The 26,002-nt window shown below is 36.5% G+C and overlaps 1 protein-coding gene and 1 pseudogene across 4 annotated transcripts in view; both read left to right on the top strand.

Moving 5' to 3' along the window:
* The window catches only part of ABCB7 (ATP binding cassette subfamily B member 7), a 160,062-nt gene extending 134,348 nt beyond the window's left edge, over positions 1–25,714 (top strand). For 2 of the 4 annotated variants that reach the window (XM_032329591.1, XM_032329590.1), the window contains 2 exons: positions 784–891; positions 24,441–25,714. In XM_032329591.1, coding sequence (XP_032185482.1) covers positions 784–891; positions 24,441–24,656 — 324 coding nt within the window. In that variant the 3' untranslated portion in view covers positions 24,657–25,714. Of the gene's footprint in view, positions 1–783; positions 892–6,962; positions 7,081–20,805; positions 21,024–24,440 lie in introns of those variants that run through there. The other 2 variants (XM_032329592.1, XM_032329593.1) reach the window with 2 other exon arrangements.
* LOC116582167 lies at positions 21,084–22,270 on the top strand (annotated as a pseudogene).
* Positions 25,715–26,002: the final 288 nt, after the last annotated feature.

Here is a 26,002-nt window from a genome sequence, read left to right as displayed (position 1 = left end):
CTGTTGATGGAAATGCAAACTGGTGTAGCCACTCCGGAGAACAGTATGGAGGTTCTTCAGGAAGTTAAAAATAGAACTAGTGTACTATGTAGTGATTGTGCTACTGGGTATTTACCCCCCAAAAATACAGAAACATGAATTCAAAGTAATACATGCAACCTGTGTTTATAGCAGCATTATTTACAATAGCCAAGATATGGAAGTAGCCCAGCTCTCCATCAATTGATGATGGATAAAGAAATCAGAATACTTTTGAAAAGGAAGTTTGCTCAAGTTACCATACATGGTTGTCTTTATTGCCCATCTGTCCTCTGAGTTTGAACTAATTAAAAGCAAATGTTCCTGTACCCTTTGAATCTCCTTTCTACTGATCTGAAATTTTCTACATCCTATCGCTTGAGTCCTATCACATTTTATTTTTATTCTCATTGGCCAGATAACATCATACCCAGCTATGTTCCTAATATCATCGGATTCATCATTGTTATTTGTTCATTTTTAAGTATAGAAATATCCACCCTCTCCAGGTCTTTCTAATTTAAAGAAATGTTGCCTATCTAAAAGATAATTTTTTCCATGATAATGTGGCATATTTGCCTTCCCTTTTTGATCAGTTTTCTCCTTTTAGTAATTACTAGAATAGGTCAAATATTTGGTAGTGATATAAAGTTTACATAATAAAAAATTCATTGGCATTTTATATGTTCCTTTAAGAAATGTATGGTTATTTTAATGTACATTTACCTAATAGATCTTTTTTTCCTACTCTTGTCAAACTTACAGACTATTCTTAGTGCCATGAAGGATGCAGTCAAACATAGAACTTCTATTTTTATTGCACACAGATTGTCAACAGTGGTTGATGCAGATGAAATCATTGTCTTGGATCAGGTAAGAGATTTAACTTTAAAGTTTAGTATGGGGGGATTTGGGGGAAGATGGTGGAGCAAGAGGATCCTGAGCTCACCTGATCCCACAGACACATCTAGATAATCACAGCAGTGCAACTAACATGAAAACGCCCTGGCAGAACAGACTTTGCAGTTTATTGCAGACACGAGGCCACCTGAAAAGCGTAGGAGGGGCAGACACAGTCTGGAACCAGAATCCCATTGAGACTAACCACAAATGGAAGGAACACCACAATCATGGAAAAGGGAGAGGAGCAGACCCCACACCAGGCACCTTAGGCAGTGGGGGAACTACATTGGAAAGACAGGTGCCCAAAACATTAGGCTTTAAAATGGGGCTTAACTTAATGAGTTTTTACAATCAGTGAGACTTAATGCCAGGTGCTTTAAAAATCAGCTAACTTAGCTGTGGGAGGCCCACAGGGCAATTGGAAACTGAGGCTTGGGCCTTAAAGAGCCAGCAAAACCAAAAAAACCCCACCAGGGTAGAGATTATTATTAGAGATTTCCCTAAGAATGGAAGAGCTAGTGGGCAACCATTTTGCTTCCCCCACCCCCAGCCTAGATAGCCAGACAGTTGCAGGAATCAGGAGGAACACTCTATCACCTATCTTGCCAACACCACATCCGGCATTCTGGGGGATGCACCCCACTTAGCAACCATCCCTCCAAAGCAGTTTCTGCCAAGACACACACTGCAAGCAACCCTGGCAGGGACCTGCACCACTCCAAAGAGCCTCCTGTCCTGGGGAGAGAAGATAACCACATACAGCAGTGCAACTGCAGCAATGGCAGACAGACTGGGCAGGCATCTGGTCTGACAGTTGGCCCTACCCACCATCAAAAGCCTCTCAAGAAAAGGCAGGAAGAGCACCCTGAAGGTTGATGCTACTGCCACCATAACAGACGGACTGGGGGCAGGCATCTGGTTTGACTACAGGCACCACCCACTAATGAAAGCCTCTCAGGGGGCAACAGAGGGAAAGGACCCTGCAATTTGGTGTGACTGCAACCCATTCAGAGGGGCTGAGAGCACACATCTGGTCTGGCTGCTCACACTACTAGATTATAAGCCCACAGTGGCCCCAGACTCTTCCCCTAACAGCACAGAGAGCAAACCCTGCCTGGTACACCCAGAACATGAAAAGTGGACAATGCATCTAATGACTTAAGGTAAGCACAGCTTACCACAGTAGTAGGGTACACACAACCCACTAGGAGATACCCCTGAAGCTCCTGGTTCTGGTGAACAGTGGACATTATGCTACAGAATACCACAAGACCTCTTCTTTATAAGGCCACTACTTTCAAGATCAGGAGACTTAGCGGACTTTTCTCATACATAGAAACAAACACAAAGAGTTAGACAAAATGAGGAGACAGACAAATATGTCCTAGATGAGAGAGAATGGGACAAAAGTAAATCAGGAGAACTAATTAAAACAGAGATGAACAATATTGCCTGATAAAGAATTCAAATGAATGATCTTAAAGATACTCACTAGGCTAGACAGAAAAGTAGAGAATCTCAATGAACCTTTAGTAAAGAGATAGAAAAAATAAAAAAGAACCAGGGAGAGATGAACTTAATGACTGGAATTAAAAATACACTGGATAGGGGACATCTGGGTGTCTCAGTCAGTTAAGTGTCTGCCTTCAGCTCAGGTCATGATCCCAGCATCCTGAGATCAAGCCCTGCATTAGGCTTCCTGATCAGCAGAGAGCCTGCTTCTCCCTCTCCCTCTGCTGCTGTCCTTGCTTGCATGCTCTCTGTCTCTCTCTGTCGGATAAAGAAATAAAATCTTAAAAAAAAAAAAACTACACTAGAGAGACTCTGGCAGATTAGAGGAGACAGAAGAATGGATCAGTGAGCTAGAAGACAGAGTAATGAAATCAAGCTGAACAACAAAAAGAAAAAGAATAATAAAAAATGAGACTAGATTAAGGGAACTCAGGGACATCAGTAAGGATCATAACAGTCACATTATAGCAATCCCAGGAGGAGGAGAGAGAAGGGTGAAGAAAATTTGTTTGAAGAAATAATAGCTGAAAACTAAAGGAAACCGACATCTGGATTCTGGAGGCACACAGAACCCAAAACAAAATCAACCCAAGGAGGTTCACACCAAGACACATAATAACCAAAAATGGCAAAAAGTAGTGATAAAGAGAGAATGTTAAAAGCAGCAAGAGAAAATAGTTACATACAAGGGAAACCCCATAAGGCTTTTTACATGATATTTCAGCAGAGTCTTTATGTAGGCCAGAAGGGGGTGGCATGGTATATTCAGACTACTGACAGAAAAATAACCTGGAACCAAGAATATTCTACCCAGTAAGGCTATCTTCAGAATACAAGGAGAGAGAGTTTTCCAGGCAAATAAAAGTTTAGGGAGTTCATTACCATGAAAACAGCCTTCAAGAAAAATTAAAGGGAATCCTTTGGAAAGAAAAGGCCATAATTAAGAGTAAGAAAATTATGAAAGGAAAAAATGTCACAGGTAAATGTAAACATATAATTAAAGTAGTGTATTAATCACTTATAAAACAAGTATGGAGATTAAAGCAGAAAAACAATAAAATAAATTATATCTGTAAAAGTAATCAAGAGGGTGCCTGGGTGGCTCAGTTGGTTAAGTGACTGCTTTCAGCTCAGGTCATGATCCTGGAGTCCCAGATCGAGTCCCACAGCGGGGAGTCTGCTTCTCTCTCTGACCCTCCCCCTTCTCATGCTTTCTCTCTCAAATAAATAAATAAATAAATAAATCTTTAAGAAAAGCAATCAGGAGAGTCACAAAATTAAAGGATATAAAGTATAATACCACATACATAAAATGTCAGGGAAGTAAAATTTTTCTACTTTAAAAATGGCTTCAAACTTAACTATCAACCTCCATAGACTGCTATATGCATAAAATATTACATGTGAACCTAATGGTAATCACAAATCAAAAACCTGTGGTAGATACACAAAAAGCAAAGAGAAAGCAATCCAAGCATTAACACTGAAGAAAGCCATCAAATCACAAGAGAAAAGGGAAGATGGAGGAAAAAAAGAACTATAAAAACAACCATAAAACAAGTTACAAAATGGCAATAATTACATACCTGTCATTAATTACTTTGAATGTCAGTGGACTAAATGCTCCAGTTAAAACACATGGGAGGAGTAAAAACACAGGATGACTGAATGGATAAAAATTGCAAGCTCCATCTAAGTGCTACCCACATGAGACTCAGTTCAAGACCTGAAGACACATGGAGATTGAAAGGAAGGACACATTTACCATGTGAATGGAAGTGAAAAGAAAGCCAGGAGAGCAATACTTTCATTGCACAAAACACACTTTAAAACAAAGATTGTAACAAGAAATAAGGACACTACATGATGATAAAAGGGAAAAATCCAGCAAGAAGATAAAATAATTGCAAATATTTGTGTACCCAACATAGGAGCACTCCAAAACATGAATCATGTGTTAAGAGACATAAAAGAAGAAATTAACACAGTAATAATAACTGACTTTAACACCTCTCTTACATTAATGGGTATATCATCTATACAGAAAATAAAGGAAAGAGTGACTTTGAATGACATACTGGACCAGATGAAATTAACATCCTGTATATTGAACATTCTATCGAAAAACAGCAGAATGCACTTATTTTCAGGTGCACATAGAGCATTCTCCAGAATAGATCTCATATTAGGGCACAAAACGAGTCTCTGAATTTAAGAAAATAAAACCACAGCAAGCATCTTTCCAAAACAAAAAGATATAAAACTAAAAAGCAGTTGTGAATGAGAAAAATAATGGAAAGAACTACAAACACTTGAAAGCTTAGCAGCATGCTACTAAACAACCAATGGCTCAACAAAGAATCAAAGAAAAAATAAAAATAATACATGGAGACAAATGAAAATGAAAACACAGTGTTTCTAATTCATTAAGATGCAGCAAAAGTGTTCCAAGCTGGAAGATTATACCAGTATAGGCCTGTCTCAAGAAAGAATAAAAATCTGGAATAAACAACCTAATCTTAATAAAAATACCTAGGGATAAACTTAAGGAGATGAAAGTTCTGTACTATGGAAACTATAAAATATTGATGAAGGAAATCGAAGATGACACAAATAGATATTTCTTGTTCAGGAGTTAGAAGAATTAAGATTGGTGAAGGGTCTGTACTACCCAAAGCAGTCTATAGAGCTTCAGTGTAATCCCTATCAAAATACCAACACCATGTTCCTAGAACTGTAAAAATAATTTTATGGAACCACAAAAGACCTCAAATAGCTAAAGCAATCCAAAAAAGAACAAAGCAGGATATATTAAAATCCCTGATTTCAAGATATATTACAAAGTTGTGGTTGTCTGGCACAAAACTAGACACAAAGGTCAGTGGAAGAGAATAGAGAGTCTAAAAATGAACCCACGCTTATATGGCCAGTTAATCTATGACAGAGGAGGCAAGAATATACAAGGAGGAAAGAGTCTCTTCAACAAATGGTGCTGGGAAAACTGAACAGGTACATGTAAACGAATGAAACCAGACCACTTTCTTACTCTATACACAAAAATAAACTCAGAATGGATTAAAGACCTAAATGTGAGACCTGAAACTGTAAAAATTCCTAGAAGAAAACATAGGTAATAATTTTTTTGACATTGGCTATAGAAACTTTTTTTAGCTAAGTCTTTTCAGGCAAGAGAGACAAAGGCAAAATTAGACTGTTGTGAGTACACCAAACTAAAACACTTTTTCATAATGACAGAAACCATCAACAGAATTACAAGGCAACCTACTGAATGGGAGAAGATATTTGTAAAATGATATATTTGATAAGGGCTAAATAACCAAAAGATATAAAGAACTTATACTACTCAACACCCAAAAAACCCCAAATAATCTGATTTTTAAAATGGGCAGAGGACTTGAATAGACATTTTTCCAGAGAAGCCGTATGGATGGCCAACAAACACATAAAAAGATGCTCACCATAACTAAGCATCAGGGAAATGCAAATTAAAACACAATGAGATATCACTTTATACCTTTCAGAATGGCTAAAATCAGACACACAAGAAATAAGAAATATTGACAATGATACAGAGAAAGAGGAACCCTCATGCACCATTGCTGGGAATGTAAATTGGTGCAGCCACTGTGGAAAACAATGTGGAGGTTCTTCAAAAATTTGAAAATAGGGGCGCCTGGGTGGCTCAGTGGGTTAAAGCCTCTGCCTTCGGCTCAGGTCATGATCCCAGGGTCCTGGGATCAAGCCCCACATCGGGCTCTCTGCTTGGCGGGGAGCCTGCTTCCCCTTCTCTCTCTGCCTACTTGTGATCTCTGTCAAATAAATAAATAAAATCTTAAAAAAAATTGAAAATAGGTAATTCCAATACTGGGTATTTACCCAAAGAAAATGAGATTACTAACTTGAAAATATATATGCACCCCTGTGTTTATTGCAGCAATATTTACAATAGCCAAGATATGGAAACTTCTCACCTGTCAATCCATAGAGAATGGATAAAGAAGACTATTACCTGGCTATAAAAAAAAATGAAATCTTGCCATTTGTAGCAATATGCATGAACCTTGAGGATATAGTGATGAGTGATATCAGTCAGAGAAAGATGAATAACACACTATTTCACTCATGTGTGGAATTTAAGAAACAATCCAAATGAACAAAGAAAAACGGACACAAAAAATAGACCCTTTAAATATAGAAAACAAACTGGTGGTCTTCAGAGGTGTGGTGTGGGGGTATGGGTGAAATAGATTAAGGGGAATAAGAGTACACTTGATGAGCACTGAAAAATGTATAGAATTATTGAATAATTATATTTTAAACCTGAAACTAATAGAACATTAGATCTTAGTTGCAGTTCAATTTAAAAAAACATTTAGTACATGAAGAACATTGAAAATTGTCACAAACACAAATAACTTAAATATTGTTTCTAAAGAAAAATGCAGAATTTGTGTTCTTTAAATAAGAGTGAATCCTGATAGGACTCCCATTTTTACTCCTTTTGACAGGAAAACAAAGGCATTTTTCTTCCAAGAAGAAATAAACCATTAACTCACTTTTCATCGAAGTATTAAAAGCAAACTTGTATCAGGAAAGCATTAAAGCCTCATATAATAGAATCAGATTTTAGGGAGTATATATATAAACTATTTTTTTGCGTTCAGTTTTGCTCTGCACAGAATCATTGCTCATTATCATTTTTGTATTTTGTATTTTTATTTTTTCTAATATCTGCACATACCCTTGATGTCTAAAAGAAAATTACCATAAAATAGTCACTTGCAAACATGATTACTTTTATTTTTTTCCTCCTGGGGAAAGTAAGAAAATGGATAGCCTGCTTTATCCCTTCTGAGGGCTTTACTATTAAGAGCGTACTACTTTCTAAATGTTCTGATCAACTTAGAATACCACTAGTGATTGGTAATTTTCCTTTTCTCTACTCTTTATAAGAATGTATTTTCCCACATCCTAGTACTTGGTTATTTCTCACACTGTTCAGTTTTTCACCTTCCATTCAGCCTTTTCTATTATTATGTTTCCCTTCTAATAAATAAACCTTCAATTCTTTATCATTTTGAAAGCCTGAATACTAGATGTTGAGAGAGGAAAAGCATTCTCATGTACTTTCTATATTGAGTTATCGAGAGAATTTTTCACACCACTAAAATTTCATATAAGCTGTTGATTTTTCTGTGGTGTGTATGTATATATATATTTTTAGATATGTACATATATATCGTTACATAGTCTTACCCGTGTGTACTTGAGTAACCCTAGGTTTTTTGTTGTTTTTTTTTTTTTTGCAAGTGCTTACATTCAGTAGAAAACAAACTAATTTTTTCAGTATGCTTATATACCAGAATGCCTTAAATGTGAAATGTTGTAAATACACTTTATTATCCAATTGATATTCAAAAGAGGGCAGTTGGGTGTTGTATGTATGGGTTGAGTCACTAAATTCTGCTCCCGAAACTAACATTATACTATCTGTTAACTAACTGGAATTTAAATAAAAACTTGGAGGAAAGAAATTAAAAAGAAAGAATCTGAAATAAAATTTGCTGTTGGTGCTTTTTTACTAACCTTTCCATTGTATGCAGGCATGCAGATAGTCTTTTCTTATAAAGTGGTAAAGGTACTTGAACAAGCTTGAGCTTTCTTGTCTCATACTTTGAGGTTGACAGTATCTACAGTTATATTACAACATTGCCAGTTGAAGTTTGGATTATAATTGGAACTATAATTAATATATTAATTATTATAGCACATGTATCTAAAATATCTTAGTATTTACAATTTGATCATTCTGTATTTGCTTGATTATGAAAATCAGAGACTTTTATTTTCTAGTGAAATGTATATAACCTCATGTATTCTGTCAACAGTGCCTTGTAGTATAATGTTACATCTACATAAGAAATAGAATTCTCAAGGCCCCTCCTTAACCCCACAGCCTGGTAATTACTGCTTCCCAGCCTTGGCAAGAGGCGGCAGGTTGACTTGTCAGGAAATTGAGTCATAGAGGCTCTAGACAGAAAATTGTCTAGCACGTGAACAAAGATGGGGAAGGTTAACTGGAAATCAAAGCACACCAAAAAAAGACCATAGACCCTCTTCTGCCACTGGCTCCATAACCATTTCTTTATTTCTAATATCACTACTCCTTCCTTCATCAGGAGATAATTGAAGAAGTCTCTGCAGAAGACACATGTAGCCCCAGGGGGGGAAAAAAAGCTATTTGTATTTGGAGACCCCAGCAAGATGACCATGTATCCATATGATCATTCTTCAGTGAAATCCCACAGTTGAAAATACCATTCCCATGCACATAGTTTCTAGTCAGTTTTCTAATGCTCCATTATTAAGTATCAATGGATAATAAAGGAAGACCTCTTAAACAAGCAGAAAAAAAGGAATTCTGTAGAAAATATAGACAATGAAAAGAGCATAAAGCAACTTAAATAATATCGCCACAGGTCATGGAAAATAAAGTATTTCTAAAATAAGGACAGATGCTGTTAAGAGAAAAAAGTAAAGGGAGCTTTATATGGCATGATTTCTAGATGTGTTGTTAAATGAAAGAAAGAACAGTTCAGAATCTGTTGTATGCTGCTATTTGCAAGGAGGATGGGGGGGGGGAAGGAATATGTGATATTTACTTATTTCTGTGGAAAAAAACCCTCAGAGTTTGTACCTCTTAATCCACTTTACTTTGCCCATTCTCTCATTCACCTTTCCTTTGGCAAATAACATTTTGTTCTTTAATTAAGAGGTACAGACTTCCACCTTTTTTTTTTTTTTTTTTAAGGAGTTATCTTTTTTTTTTTTTTTTAATTTCCAGCATAACAGTATTCATTATTTCTGCACCACACCCCGTGCTCCATGCAATCCGTGCCCTCTATAATACCCACCACCTGGTACCCCAACCTCCACTTTTAAATAAGTCGTGGATATTGAAAGTACAGCGTAAGTAATATAGTCAATAATATTATAATAATGCCTTATGGTGACAGATGGTGACTACATTACCGAGGCCAGCACTGAATAATGTATACAGTTGTCTAATCACTGTGTCATACACCTGGAAGTATTAAAACATTCTATGTCAATTATATTTCAATAAAAAATTATAAAAAAAGAAATAGCCTAAGTTGAGCTGGAAAGAATTTAATATTTGATGATTCACAGTCTTTGGCTCAGAGGTATGATCGTGGATATTAATTATTACTATACTAAGGCAATACAGAACAGTGTTTAATAGTTTGATTAACATAAAATAGACTAAACCCTTTCTTTTTTGGGTTTCAATGCCAAATAAAAAGAACTCTTAGTAAAAGAGAAAGCAACAACAACAAACTCAGGAAGCATAAACTAGAAACTAAAGAAATTGACTGTTTATGGAGTGGAGATAGAAAGAGGTAAAAGGGATAGGAAAGGGAGCATGATTTTCCTGATTATACTTTTTAATATATTTTTTCAGTCTTTCAAGTTTTTAAATTCCAGTTAACATCGAGTGTGATATTAGTTTCAGGGGTAGAATTTAGTGATTCATCACAGCACCCAGTGCTTATCACAAGTGCCCTCCTTAATACTCATCACCCATTTAACCTATCTCCCCACCCACATCCCCTCCAGCATCTCTCAGTTTGTTCTCTGTAGTTAAGAGTCTGTTTTATGATTTCTCTTCTCCCCCCATGTTCATCTATTTTCTGTCTTAAATTCTACATATGAGTGAAATCATATGGTATTTATCTTTCTTTGATTTATCTCACTTAGCATAATACTCTCTAGCTCCATCCACATCCTTGCAAATGGAAGGATTTATTTTTGATGGCTGAGTAATATTCCGGTGTGTGTGCTTATGTGTGCATGCATATGCACATATGTATACTACATCTTCATAATCCATTCATTAGTCAGTGGGCATTTGGGCTCTTTTCCTAGTTTGGCTATTGGTGATAAAACAGCTTTAAACATTAGGGTGCATGTATGCCTTTGAATCTGTATTTTTGTATCCTTTCAGTAAGTACCTACAAGTACTTACAATCCAGAATTGCTGGATTGTAAGGTAGTTCTCTTTTCAACTTTTTGAGGAACCTTCCTACTGTTTTTGAGAATGACTGAACCAGTTTGCATTCCCACCAATGGTGTAAGAGGGTTCCCCTTTCTCCACATCCTTTCCAACGCCTATTGTTTCTTGTGTTGATTTTAGCAATCCTAATATGTGTGAGATGGTATATCGTCATGGTTTTGATTTGTATTTCCCTGATGATGAGAGATGTTGAGCACCTTTTCATGTTCCTGGTAGCCGTGTGGGTATCTTCTTTGGAAAAATGTCTATTCACGTCTTCTGCCCATTTTTTAACTGGATTATTTGGTTTTCTGGGTGTTGAGTTTAATAAATTCTTTATAGATTTTTGATACTAACCCTTTATCGGATATGTCATCTGCAAATACCTTCTCCCATTTTGGAGGTTGCCTTTTAGTCTTGCCAGTTGTTTTCCTTCACTGTGCAGAAACTTTTTATCTTGAAAAGTCCCGATAGTTTATTTATTTATTTTTTAACATATAATGTATTATTTGTTTCAGGGGTACAGGTCTATGATTCATCAGTCTTAAAATACACAGTGCTTATTACAACACATACCCCCCAATGTCCATTACCCAGTTACGTTATTCCCCTACCCCCGCACCCCTCCAGCAAATCTCAGTTTGTCTCCTAAGATTAATGGTCTGTCTCCCTCTTTGGTTGTATCTTGTTTTATTTTTTCTTCTCTTCCCCTATGATCCTCTGTTTTGTTTTCTAAAGTCCACGTACCAGTGAGATCATACAATAATTGTCTTTCTCTGATTGACCTGTTTTGCTTAGCATAATACCTTCTAGTTCCAACTATGTCATTGCAAATGGCAAGACTTCATTTTTTTTGATGGCTGAGTAATGTTCCTGTGTGTGTGTGTGTGTGTGTGTGTGTGTGTACACGCAGTGGATATATTTATCCATTAATATATTGATGGACATCTGGGCTCTTTCCCTAGTTTGGCTATTGTGGACATTGCTGCTATAAACATTGGGGTGCTGATGCCCCTTCAAATCACTGTGTTTGTATCCTTTGGATAAATACCTGGCCATGCAATTCCTGGGTTGTAGGGTAGCTCTGCTTTCAACTTTTGAGGAACTTCCATACCGTTTTCCAAAGTGGCTGCACCAGCTTGCATTCCCAACAGTGTAGGAGGGTTCTCCTTTCTCTGCATCCTCCCCAATATCTGTCATTTCCTGACTTGTTAATTTTAGCCATTCTGGCTGGTGTGAGGTGGTATTCATGGTTTTGGTTTGTATTTCCCTGATGCCAAGTGATGTTGAGCACTCTTTCATGGGTCTTTTGGCCATTTGGGTGTCTTTGGAAAAATGTCTATTCATGTCTTCTGCCCATTTTTGGACTGGATTATTTGTTTTTTATGTGTTGAGTTTCATACAGTCTTTAGAGATTTTGGATACTAGCCCTTTATATGATATGTCATTTGCGAACATCTTCTCCCATTCTCTTCGTTGTCTTTTGGTTTTGTCAACTGTTTGCTTTGCTGTGGAGAAACTTTTTGTCTTGATGAAATCCCAATAGTTCATTTTTGCCTTTGTTTCCTGTGCTTTTGGAGGTGTGTCTAGAAAGAAGTTGCTGTGACCAACATCACAGAAGTTGCTGCCTGTGTTCTTCTCTAGGATTTTGATGGATTCCTGTCTCATGTTTAGGTCTTTCATCCATTTTGAGTCAATGTTTGTGTATGGTGTAAAGAAAGGGTCCAGTTTCATTCTTTTGCATCTGGCTGTCCAGTTTTCCCAACACCATTTGTGGAAGAGACTGCCTTTTTTCCGTTGGATGTTCTTTCCTGCTTTGTTGAAGATAAGTTGACCACAGAGTTGAGGGTCCATTTCTGAGTTCTTGTTCTGTTCCATTGATCTATACATCTGTTTCTGTGCTAGTACCATACTGTCTTGATGATTACAGCTTTGTAATAGAGCTTGAATTCCAGAATTGTGATGCTACCAGCTTTGGTTTTCTTTTTCAATATTTCTTTGGTGCTTCAGGGTCTTCTGTTTCATACAGATTTTAGGATTATTAGTTCTAGTTCTGTGAAAAAAGTTGATGGTATTTTAATAGGGATTGCATTGAATTTGTGTATTGCTCTAGGTAGTATAGACATTTTAACAATATTTGTTCTTCCAATTCATGAGCATGAATGGTTTTCCATTTCTTTATGTTTTCCTCAATTTCTTTCTTGAGTACTCTGTAGTTTTCTGAGTACAGATCCTTTGCCTCTTTGATTAGATTTATTCCTAGGTATCTTATGGTTCTGGGTGCAACTATAAATAGCATCAATTCCTTAATTTCTTTTTCTTTAATCACATTGTTAGTGTATAGAAATGCAGCTGATTTCTGTGCGTTGCTTTTATATCCTGCCACTTTACTGAATATGCCAACAAATTAGGCAATCTGGAAGAAATGGATGCGTTCCTAGAGACATATAAACTACTAAAACTGAACCAGGAAGAAATAGAAAACCTGAATAGACCCATAACCAGGAAAGAAATTGAAGCAGTAATCAAAAATCTCCCAACCAAAAAAAAAAAAAAAAAATCTTCCAACAAACAAGAGCCCAGTGCCAGAAGGCTTCCCAGGGGAATTCTACCAAACATTTAAAGAAGAATTAATACCTATTCTCCTGAAACTGACAGAATAGAAATGGAAGGAAAACTTTACAAATTCATTTTATGAGGCCAGCATTACCTTGATCCCAAAACGAGACAAAGACTCCACCAAAAAGGAGAATTACAGACCGATGTCCCTGATGGTCATGGATGCAAAAATTTTCACCAGAATAATAGCCAGTAAGATCTAACAGTACATTAAAAGGATTATTCACCAGGATGAAGTGGGATTTGTTTCTGGACTTCAAGGGTACTTCCGCATCCACAAATCAATCAGTGTGATATACTACATAAATAAAAGAACTTTATGATACTCTCAATAGATATTGAAAAGCATTTGACAAAGTACAGCATCCTTTCTTGATTAAAACTATCCACAGTGTAGGGATAGAGAGAACATACCTCAGTATCATAAAAGCCATCTATGAAAAATCCACAGCAAATATCATTCTCAGTGGGGAAAAGCTGAGAGTTTTTCTCCTAAGGTCAGGAACACAGCAGGGATATCCACTATCACCACTGCTGGTTAGCATAGTACTAGAAGTCCTAGCCTCAGCAGTCAGACAACACAAAGAGATAAAAGGCATCTGAATTGGCAAAGAAGTCAAACTCTCACTCTCCACAGATGACCTGATACTTTATGTGAAAAACCCAAAAGACTCCACCCCCAAATTGCTAGAACTCATATGGGAATTCAGTAAAGTGGCAGGAAAAGTCCTGATAAGTTCATTATTGCTTTTGTTTGCCTTGCTTTAAGAAGACATACCAAGTAAGAAGCTGCTATGTCTGATGTCATAGAGGCTATTGCCTGTTTTCTTCTCTGGGATTTTGATGGTTTCCTGTCTCACAGTTAGGCATTTCATCCATTTTGAGTTTATTTTTGTTTATGATGTAAGAAAGTGGTCCAGTTTCATTCTTTTGTATGTTTCTGTCCAGTTTTTCCAACACCATCTCTTGAAGAGACTGTCTGTTCCTTTGGATATTTTTTCCTGTACTGTTGAACATTAGTTGACCATGTATTTTTGGGTCCATTTCTGGGTTCTCTGTTCTCTTCCATTCATCTGTGTGTCTGTTTTTGTACCAGTACTATACCATCCAGATTACTACAGATAACTTGAAGTCCAGAATTGTGATGCCTCTAGCTTTTGTCCCATACAAATTTTAAGATTCCTTGTTCTAGCTCTGTGAAAAATGCTGTTTGTATTTTGATAAAGATTGCGTTAAATGTATAGATTGCTTTCAGTAGTATAGTCATTTGAACAACAAGAATGACAGGAATAGTCATTCTTCCAATTCATGTGCATGGAATGTTTTCCCCTTTCTTTGTGTCATCTCCGGTTTCTTTCATCAGTGTTTTCTAAGTTTTCATAATACAGATCTTTTACCTCTTTGGTTAGGTTTCTTCCTAGGTGTCTTACAGTTTTTGTACAGTTGTAAATGGGATTGATTTCTTGGTTTTTCTTTCTGCTGCTTCATTATAGGTTTATAGAAATGCAACAGATTTCTGTATGTTGATTCTGTATCCTGCAACTGGACAGAATGCATGTATGAGTTCCAGCAATTTTTTGGTGGAGTCTTTCGGATTTTTTTTTTAAGATAAGTTTTTATTTATTTGACAGAGGGGGGTGGGGTCACAAGTAGGCAGAGAGGCAGGCAGAGAGAGAGGGGAAAGCAGGCTCCCCGCCAAGCAGAGAGCCCGACGCGGGGCTCGATCCCAGGACCCTGGGATCATGACCCGAGCCCAAGGCAGAGGCTTTATCCCACTGAGCCACCCAGGCGCCCCTCTTTCGGATTTTCTATATAGAGTATCCTGTCATCTGCAAATAGTGAAAGTTTGACTTCTTCTTTGCTGATTTGGATACATTTTGTTTTTGTTATCTGTTTGCTGAGGCGAGGACTTCTAATACTGTGTTAAATGAAAGTGGTGAGAGTAAACATCCCTTTTTCCTGATGCTAGATGAAAAGCACTCAGTTTTCCCCATTGAGGATGATAATAGCTGTGGTCTTTCATATATGGCCTTTATAGTATCAAGGTATGTTCCCTCTGTCCCTCGGTTTTTGAGGGTTTTTAATCAAGAATGGATGCTGTATGTTTTCAAATGTTTTTTTTCTGCATCTATCGAGAGGATCATATGGTTCTTACCCTCTTTTATTAATGTGGTGTATCGCATTGATTTATTTGAAAATATTGAACCACTCCTGTAGCGCAGGAATAAATCCCAATTGATCGTGGTGATTGATTCTTTTTCTGTACTGTTATATTCAATTTGATAGTATTTTGTTGAGAATTTTTGCATCCATGTCCATCAGAGATATTCGCCTGTAGTTCTCTTTCTTAGTGGAGTCTTTGATTTTGGGAATCAGAATAATGTGGGCCTCATTGAATGAGTTTGGAAGTTTTCCTTCCATTTCTATTAAGAAAAATAGGTATTAACTCTTCTTTAAAGATTTAATAGAATTCCCATGTGAAGCCATATGGCCCTGGACTTTTGTTTGTTGGTAGATTTTTTTATTACTGATTCAGTTTCTTCACTGGTTATGTCTGTTCAAGGTTTTTGTTTCTTCCTGTTTCAGTTTTGGTAGTTTATATGTTTCTAGCAATTTATCCATTTCTTCCAGATTACTCAATTTGTTGACATATATTTTATTTTTGTATTATTATTTGAGCTCTCCTCTATTTTAATTTTTTGGAGCCGCCTTCTTTTTTATAAGTCTGGCCAGGGGGTTATCAATTTTATTAATTTTTTCAGAGAACCAGCTCCTGGTTTCATTGTTCTATTCTCCTGTGTTTTTGATTTCTATATTATTTATTTCTAGTCTAATCTTATTTCACTTCTGCTAGTGTTAGCCTTCATTTGTTGTTCTTTTTCCTTTGTTTCATTTTTTTAATTTAAATTCAATTAGCCAAAATCATTAGTTTTTGATGTAATGTTCAATGATTCATTAGTTGCATATAACACCCAGTGCTCATCGTTGTTCTTTTTCTAGCTCCTTTATGTGTAAGGTTATGTTGCGTATTCGAGATTTTTCTATTTGAGTTAGGCCTGTATTTCTGTATACTCCCTCTTATGACTGTTTTTGAAACATCCCAAATATTAAGGGCTGTCATGTTTTCATTTTCATTTGTTTCTGTGTTTTTTCCTAATTTATTTTCTGATTGATTTATTATTTAGTAGCATTTTATTTACCTTCTATGTATTTGTGGTTTTTCTCAAATTTTATCTTGTGGTTGATTTCAGGGTCATAGCATTGTGGTCAGAAAGTATGCATGGTATGATTTCATTCTTTTTGTACTTGTTGAGGCTTGATTTTTGACTAGTATGTGATCTGTTCTGGAGACTGTCCCATGTGTATTTGAAAAGAATATGTATTCTGCTTAAGATGAAATTCTTTTCTGAATCAATCTCTCTCTCTCTATCCATATATATATATATATATATATATATATATATATATATATATATGTTATTGTGTTATGTTGGTCACCATAAAATACATCAGTAGTTTTTGATGCAGTGTTCCAAGATTCATTGTTTATGTGCAACACCCAGTGCTCCATGCAATATGTGCCCTTCTTAATACCCACCACCAGGTTCCCCCCACCCCACTCCCCTCAAAAAGCCTCAGATTGTTTCACCGAGTCCACAGCTCCTCATGGTTCATCTCCCTCTGATTTGCCCCAATTCACTTTTCCTTTCCTTTGCCTGATGTCCTCCATGTTATTCCTTATGTTCCACAAGTAAGTGAAACCATATGGATCTCTCTTAAATCCATCTAATCTAGTATATCATTCAAAGCCAGTTTTTTTTTTAAGATTTTGTTTATTTATTTGACAGAGATCACAAGTAGGTAGAGAGGCAGGCAGAGAGAGAGAGAGGAGGAAGCAGGCCCCCTGCCGAGCAGAGAGCCCGATGCAGGGCTCGATCCCAGGACCCTGGGATCATGACCTGAGCCAAAGGCAGAGGCTTTAACCCACTGAGCCACCCAGGCGCCCCAAAGCCATTGTTTTCTTACTGATTTTCTGTTTAGATGATCTTCACTTGATATAAGCGTGCCCTACTGTTTTTTGTATTATTATCAATGAGTTCTTTTATTTTTTTATTAAATTTTTTATTTATTTGAATTCTCCCAAGGTGGGGGAGATCTTCTTAATTGGGTAGACTCCCTTTTTATTATATAATGCCCTTCTCCATCTTTTCTTACAGTCTTTGTTTCAAAGTCTAGTTTGTCTGTTATAAGTATTGCTATTCTGGCTTTTTTTGATGTCCGTTTGCATGGTAAATATTTCTCCATCCCCTCACTTTGAATCTGCAGGTCTCTTTAGGTCTAAAATGAGTCTCTTGTAGGCAGCATATAGGTGGGTCTTGTTTTGTTTTGTTTTAATCCCATCTGACACCATACATCTTCTGATTGGAGCATTTAGTCCATTTACATTACAGTAATTATTGTTAGATATGAATTTAGTACCATTTTATTACTTGTTTTGTCATTGTTCCTGACAGTTTTCTGTTACTTTCAAGTCTTTGTCAGTTTTGGTCTTTCCCACTCAAAGAGTCCCCTTTAATATTTCTTGTAGGGCTGGTTTAGTGGTCACGAAATCCTTTACTGTCTGGGAAACTCTCTCTCTTTCTATTCTGAATGGCAGCCTTGCTGGATAGAGTATTCTTGCCTGGGTATTTTTCCTATTCAGCACATTGAATATATCATGCCTCTCTCTTCGGGGCCGCTAAGTTTTTATGGACAGGTCTGCTGCTAATATAGTTTGTCTTCCCTCTTAAGTGACGTATTCCTTTTGTCTGGCTACTTTTAGGATTTTTTCTGTGTCTCTGTTTGTTTTGTTTTTTAACTTTAACTACAGTATGCTCTGATGTTGGCATGCTTTTTTGTTGATTTTGATGGGAGTTCTCTGTGTCTTCTGGACTTGGAAGTCTGTTTCTTTCCCCAGATTAGGTAATTTTTCAGCTCTGGTTTCCTCGAATTAACCTTCTCTCCCCTTTTTCCTCTTCTTCTGGGACTCCTGTGATACAAATGTCATTACTTTTCGAGGAGTCACTGAGTTCTTATACGTCTGCTCGCGAGGTCCTAGATGTTCCCCCTTTTTATCAGCTTCCTTATTTTCTGTAATTGTATCTTCATTATCACTTATTCATTTCTTTTCTTCTTCCATGTGGTCATTGCACCCAGTCAGTTTTTAATCTGTTACTGCATTTTTCATTTTGTCACGATTGTTTTTAAGCTCTTGTATCTCTGTGGTATGGATCTTCCTGATGTCGTATATGCTTTTCTCAAGCCCAGATAATATCCTTAATGACTGTTGCTTTAATTTCTCAGTTAGGCCTGTTATTTATATGTATTTTGTTTAGATCCCTGGCCATGACCTTGTTCTTTCTTTTGTGATGAATTCCTGTCTTGGCATTTTGTCTAGGTATCTGTATTCTTCTCTGTGTTAGGAAAGCCTGTTGTGGTGTTTCCTGCTCTTGAGATGTAATGGTGTTATGAAGAAGAGGTCATATAATGTCTAGGGCCTGTCACTTCAGGAAGTGTCTCTGATGTCTGCTATGTGCACTCTGCTGCTGTGATATGGCTGCTGTACCCCTCAGATCAGTGCTCTGCAGAGTTTCTCCTTGCCTGCAGTGAGTAGTGTCTGGACCTTGGCCAGAGTATGGCAAGTCTTAACTAGTTATGTTCTTGTCTGCTTGTTTAAAAAGACCTGGTGCCATTTCCACTAGAGCTGAAGCTTTGCAGAAGTCTGTGGTCAGTAGACATGATGCCTGTGGGGGTTTGTGCTGGTCTCCTGGGGGAGGAGCCTGCTGTACTGGTTCTCAGGCACACTTGCCTGAGATGAGCAATACCAGTAGAGTGCAGAGGAGCAGGGTTGATGTAAGCATTTAAGCAGCCTGTGTTGATACTCTTCTATTTACTGAAGTTAGTTTATGCTGAAGGCTAGCGGAGGGAAGTGGCACCAGCCAGTTCTTTTTTCCCTTGAGAGGGGAGTTCGTGCTCACTTAATGTCAGGGAAGCACTCCCAGAGGAATGAATAAACTCCCTTCATACACCCTAAGTGTTTATTAGATCATTGTTTTCTCAATGTCGGTGTCTGGGTTGCTTGCCTTCCTGTTGCAGAACAGTGTGAACTTTAGCTCTTCCCCAGTCAGGCTGGCTGAGTTTAAAAATTCTAATCTTGAGAGACCTGATGTACTGGGGACCTGTTCTGGTCTGAGGGTGGTGTAGGTTTGACCCAGAAGGGCAATCTCACCAGAGCCCAGAAGTGTGCAGTTTGGAGCAGAGCTCACTAAGCAGCCATTGTCTGACTTTGCTGTCCTCACCAGGTGTCTCTGTACCTATTCTTAGGGTTGGGGGACAGAAATGCTGCCCACTGACTCCTTTGTCCCCAGAGAGGCAATGACATCTCCCTCAAAAGCACTCCAGGAAAGGGGATCCACCTCTCCCAGTGAATGTCAGGAAATCCTCAGTTCATGCCTTCCGACCTCGGTTTACCTTCCTGCCTTCTTCAGGAGAACTGCAGCACCCTCAGGATTCTCTGTCAGCTGTGCCAGGAAAAAACCCATAGAACTCATCCCCTTATTTTCTCAGTTAATGAGTTTGGGAAGTATTTTCATTGTGTGATCCCCTCTGCATTCCTTTCTCTCTCACCTCCCTCTGCAACCTGGGCTCCTTCCTCTCTGCAGCACCAATTATCTATTTCTCTCCCAAACCAGGTCTCTGCATCTCTTATTTTCCACAATGTAGCCTCTTCTCCCTCTAATTGTGCGGTTTGTTCTGTCAGTCCTCAAATTGATTTCTTGGCTATTCAGAATGAGTTGATATTTATCCAGCTGTGTTTGAGGGATGTAGCAAGTCTGCGGTCTCTTACTCTACCATCTTAGCTCCTTTTTTTGTATTATTTTTACTTTTGAACCATGGTAATGTTTTTATATATTTAAATTTTTGAACCTCAGCAAGGACAGAGAAAAGCAAAAAGTGATTACAAATAGAAGTGGAACTAACTGCATAACAAATTGATAACAAACATGCAAAAGAAAAGCAATCCAAGTGACTGTTGAACACATTACTCTGATTATTACCATTAGTGGAATATAAGGTCAAAAGTAAATAAAAATTTGAAACTAATTTTGTTATAATTAGTAGTATGGAAGGAGCCTATTCAAAATTCTTTTTTGTATATTTTAAGAGTGCGCATATGAGTAAACATATTAATGTTGTTGTAAAACAGTACTCTTGGGAGAAGAAAGATAAAAATGGAATGTGGGAAGAAGAGGGGCAACCTTGTGATGTTATACTGGAACAGAATTATCAGAAGATGATAAAGAAGTTCCTAACTTTTCACTGAAAAGACCTAGAAGCAGTGAAATCCCAGCGGTAATAAGTATAACTAGCACATAGATCTTGAGCACTAAATACTGTTCCTCACTAAAAGGAACCAAAATTCTTTGAATAAATGACTGTTGCAGTATCTGGAGTGAGAAAACTAATGAATACCTATCACAAAGACACAAAAACCATTTTGTGTGGGCTCCCACTGGCCCAATGTGGGATAATTCGAACATCAAAAAAAAAAAAATGATACTTATGAATTAACGCATGTTCAGTAAAAACAACTAACCTATAATTTCACAACAATACAGAAGTATGGGGAAAGGTCTTCTTTAAGAAGCATGCCAACTATCACTTGTAGAAGGAATGATAAATTTAGAAAATCACATTTTGCAGCTACCATTGTAATAATGACTACAGCTAAGCATCATCATTGATTGCTAAAACCCTATGGTGAAAAAAATATATTGGGGAATGGATTATTTATACAGTTTGAAAATGTAACCCATAGATTAATTTCAAAGAGAAAAAGTACCTTTAAAATAGAGAAATTTCTCCTCGTCTTGCTTGAAACCGGGGCGCTGCCAGGATGCCGGCTTACCACTTAATCTCTTATGGATCTGGACACCAAACTCATTGGAAACGTGGCACTGTTGCCTATCAGAAGTCAGTTCAAAGGACCTGCCTCTAGAGAGACAAAAGATACAGATATTGTGGGTGAAGCCATCTATTACTTCAAGGCCAATGTCTTCTTCAAAAACGATGAGATTAAGAATGAAGCTGATAGAACCTTGATATATATAACTCTCTACATTTCTGAGTACCTAAAGAAACTCCAAAAGTGCAGTTCCAAAAGCCAAGGTGAAAAAGAAATGTATACGCTGGGCATCACTAATTTTCCCATTCCTGGAGAGCCTGGTTTTCCATGATTTATTTTATTTATTTATTTATTTCCATGCAATTTATGCCAAACCGGCAAACAGGAAGATGAGGTGATGAGGGCCTACTTACAGCGGTTGAGACAAGAGACTGGACTGAGACTTTGTGGGAAAGTTTTTGACCTTCAGAATGATAAACCTAGCAAGTGGTGGACTTGCTTTGTGAAGAAGAGATAGTTCATGAACAAGAGTCTTTCAGGACCTGGACAGTGAAAAGAGCCTGGGCAGACATTTTCCATAGCCATGAGCAGCATTTTACAGCAAGATGTACACAGTTATTTGCTTTTATTTGATAAAGTTTTATACAGAAGAGAGAAGAGAGCGAAGTAAAGAGAAATATCTTCACTCAAAGAGCTCTTTATCAAGAATTTGGTTGGGGGAGGGAAGAATGGGTTGTTGAAGGGTGATTGGAACTTTCTGTAGTATTAAGCTGGTGCTTAATAAAAATTAAGTAAGAATTTAAAAAAATTGAGAAATCTGGTACACTCCCTTAACCAAAGGATCAAACTTAATATTGTTAATTGTGGAATAAATTGACGTTTTGTACTTCCTGAACTGATACAGGGGGGCACATCATCACCTGTATTGTATTTCCACCAAAAAGGTTTATCCTGGATCTAATAATCAGGAGCACTAAACAAAAACAACTTAAATGGCATTCTTTAAAAAACACACCTGGGTATTTTAGAAATGTCAGTGTCATACACACCCCACATACTCGAAAACTTATAAATTCAATGTATTGATCCTAATTGGATTCTGGTGGAAAAATATGTAAATAAAGGATATATTATTGGGACAGCAGGTGAAATTTGACTATGGACTATATGTTAGATAAATTTCTATAAATACTTGTATTCTATTCTATAAATATTTATATTCTAGTCAATATGAAAATATTCTTATTTTTTTTAATTTTTTATTTTTTATAAACATATATTTTTATCCCCAGGGGTACAGGTCTGTGAATCACCAGGTTTACACACTTCACAGCACTCACCAAAGCACATACCCTCCCCAATGTCCATAATCCCACCCCCTTCTCCCAAACCCCCTCCCCCCAGCAACCCTCAGTTTGTTTTGTGAGATTAAGAGTCACTTATGGTTTGTCTCCCTCCCAATCCCATCTTGTTTCATTGATTCTTCTCCTACCCACTTAAGCCCCCATGTTGCATCACCACTTCCTCATATCAGGGAGGAAAATATTCTTGTTTTTAGGAGATACATGCTAATGAAATATTTAGGAGTGAAATGTAATGATGTTTGTAACTCATTCTCAAATGAATTAGCAAAAAATAGTGTAAATTTAGATGATGAAGTGAGAAAAAGCAAATGTGGCAGTTGCTAAACTGGGAGAAGCATGAGTTTCCATATTAAAAGGGCCTGCCAAGTACCCAGCACAATGAATGGAAAAGAAAACACACACACACCAGAACACATACCATAAAATTTTAGAATTGAGGATAAATAAAACAGCCTTAAAAGTTGTGAGAGGATTGTCTCAAAGCGGTGATCGTCATGGGGGATTGAACTAATAGATCCCCTAATACAATTGATTATGAGAAAAATAGTATTTAAACAGTCTTTATAATTCTGGAAGAAAGTTTTGAGAGAATTACCAATAGTGACATAGAAAACTAAGAAAACAAAAAAAATGTGGCAGTTACTAAGTCCAGGAAGAACAAAAATTTTACAAGAAAAAATATATAAAATTCTAGTATCTTACTTGACTCAGCAGGTAATGCTTTACATGGTCATAATAAGGTAAACACTGAATATTAACTTAAACAACACTTGTGCTATAACCAATTTCATTAGAAGAGTGTAAAAATTAAACAGTGGTGGGGTAATAAAAGAGTGCTGAATTTCATAATACATGTATATATTCATATATGTATTTTTAAATACCAGAAGAAATAGCTATGAATTTGTGGATAGGAAGGAGATAGGTATGAAGGAGGAGACAAAAGACTTTTTTGCTATAAGCTTTTAATCTTACTTTTTAAGATACATACATTTGTGCTTTAATATAAAGTAATTTAAAATATATTTTATACATTTTTACTATAGGATAATTATTTGTGATTTATTTCATTGGTGTTTCCACAAAAATAATTTTATTTTTTCTAGAAACTTTTGATGAAGTTTTCACTGAGGATTTTGTTTTTGACAATGGTAAATAGAAAAATATAAACCATGTAATCCAAGGGGAGTTTTGTGCCAATGAAGTGATCCACACATACCTAGGTTGAGAACTATGTTCTTCATAATCCAGAGGAATTTAAATAGCTGAGCAAAATAGTTCTTTTTTAAACTGCCTAGCTAGAATGAAAGAGGAGTCTTAAATTAACCACTCAGATGTGGAACAAATTTTAGTTGTTTTGCTTAAGGGTATATTTGTAAAGGTCCTATAACTGGGAGTACCAGTAAAAGTGACAAAACTCCTTTTGTCTCCCACCATGTTTAACAGTAGCTGTCAGAGGCAAATTAATTGTAGATAGGAGCTTGGAATCTATACCAAATCTGTAATGTTAAGTTTAATATCCATTGTTAACAAAAATAGCTACTGGAAGAGATAAGCTTTTCATGGAGAAATCTTTTATTTTAAAGTATACATAAGGATTTCAGGGTATTTAAGTCCCTGTTACAAATTACAGTGCTTTTGATTAAATATTTACCAATTATAATCACCTTTAAAATTTTTCACCTTCCTTTTCTGCCCTTCAAAATTAAAAATAAAACATTAAAATTTCATTTCTTTTAAGTTAAATGGTTTACAGTATATGGGATTTCATAGATTTTTGTTTGTTCACTACAGTAATACCTTAATAGTGAAGAAAGCATCCTTACCTCAATTTTTCCTACTTGTGCTATGGATAAAGAATTGGGAGAGGTATTTTAATGAACGGAAATCCTTCAAAATCCTTAGTTAGAAATTATTATGTATTTTCAGTTACTATGCTAGTTATATGACCTTTTTCTATGTTTCTCTTGCTTTTGCTTTTTAGGGTAAGATAGCTGAACGTGGTACCCACCATGGTTTGCTTGCAAACCCTGGCAGTATCTATTCAGAAATGTGGCATACACAAAGTAGCCGTGTGCAGAACCATAATAACCCCACATGGGATGCAAAGAAAGAAAATATGTCCAAAGAGGAGGAAAGGAAGAAACTACAAGAAGAAATTGTCAACAGTGTGAAAGGCTGTGGAAACTGTTCCTGCTAAGTTGCATGAGACATTTTTTTTTGACACATTTGCACTGAAGCAGAATTGTTTTATTAAAAAAAAATCATACATTCCCATTTTCTATAATCCTTTTTAGATAAGATTTGTTTGAAAAGAAATTTGAGTTTTACATCTTTCACAATATTTAATGTGACATATGCATTTAGCTCCAAATTACCTTCTTGTTACTGCCTTAGTTATGCCTAAAGCATGTTTTTTGTTACTATTTCACTTTGCCCCATTTCCGTTTTGGGGGGCCTGATAGCCATTTGATATCCATAATCAGATGAATTACATTGGATTCCAAATTTTAATAGTTTTTTTATTTTAAGTCTCCTTTATGCTTACAGTTTAGATGAAAAATATCCATTACTTTTTTTTTCTTTTTAAAAGAGGACAGTGTAGGTTCATTGTTTCTCCTCTTCCCTCCCCGCTGACATACTTCAAAGATAGATACCTACACCTTCATTTTTTAAAGTCTGCCACTGTATAGTTTTTGGAGGAAAAACCTTAATTCTCATGTATGTATGTAGAATGTTCTTCATCATTAACCAGCATCTCTAGCAGTGGGAATTTTATTTTTTCATCAGAATGAGTTATTGCTCTTGTTTGGGACCAAAATTTATGCCTTTCTCTTTAACACTTAAAACCCTGATGTAATTTGACAGTTGTACTGGGAATGATCTAAAAAGCTTAGAAAGTTAATTACCCTTCTATTTCCATCTTAACTAGAGTGCTTTTGCTGTCTGAAGCTATATGAAGAAAAAACTAAATGGAATGTATGCATACACAGTTATGTGTGTGTGCACATGCTCACAATTGTATATAGAGCAACAACCACTTAAAGATTATTAATGACCTTGAGGTAAATAGGAGAAAGTTAAGTATATATACTCTAGATGATTGGGACTTTAATCAGTGACACGTCAGAATTTATTACAAGATCTTCCCTTCCTTCTTCAGTAATTTAATGAGTTCCTTTAAATGTGACTTAACAAGGAAGAGCCCAAACAAAATGATCAAGTTTTACTTGTTAATAAAATGTTGGTATATGTTCACTTAGAAGCTCCTCTCTTTTCCAATTTAAATAGCTTCTTTTCTTTCTGAAAAAGCTATTTTCTTTTCATATGATTAGAGATGGTCTCAAGACCATTGGATCACGTGGTCATTAGCCAGTATTTTCAGCTACTAAAAACTTGAATAACCTAAAAGACAGTTATTGTTAGGGCCATTAAGTAAGTCTTAAATATTTTCTCTTAACTTCATCATATTAAGATGGTTCCATACAGTGAAATAATGAACAAAAGGAAAGCTTCCTAGGATGACTCACTCAGAAGAAAATGTCA

Source organism: Mustela erminea, chromosome X (genome assembly GCF_009829155.1).
Source record: "Mustela erminea isolate mMusErm1 chromosome X, mMusErm1.Pri, whole genome shotgun sequence".
Taxonomy (NCBI): domain Eukaryota; kingdom Metazoa; phylum Chordata; class Mammalia; order Carnivora; family Mustelidae; genus Mustela; species Mustela erminea.
Note: the sequence above shows the minus strand (reverse complement) of the source record. Positions and strands in the feature narration are given on the sequence as shown.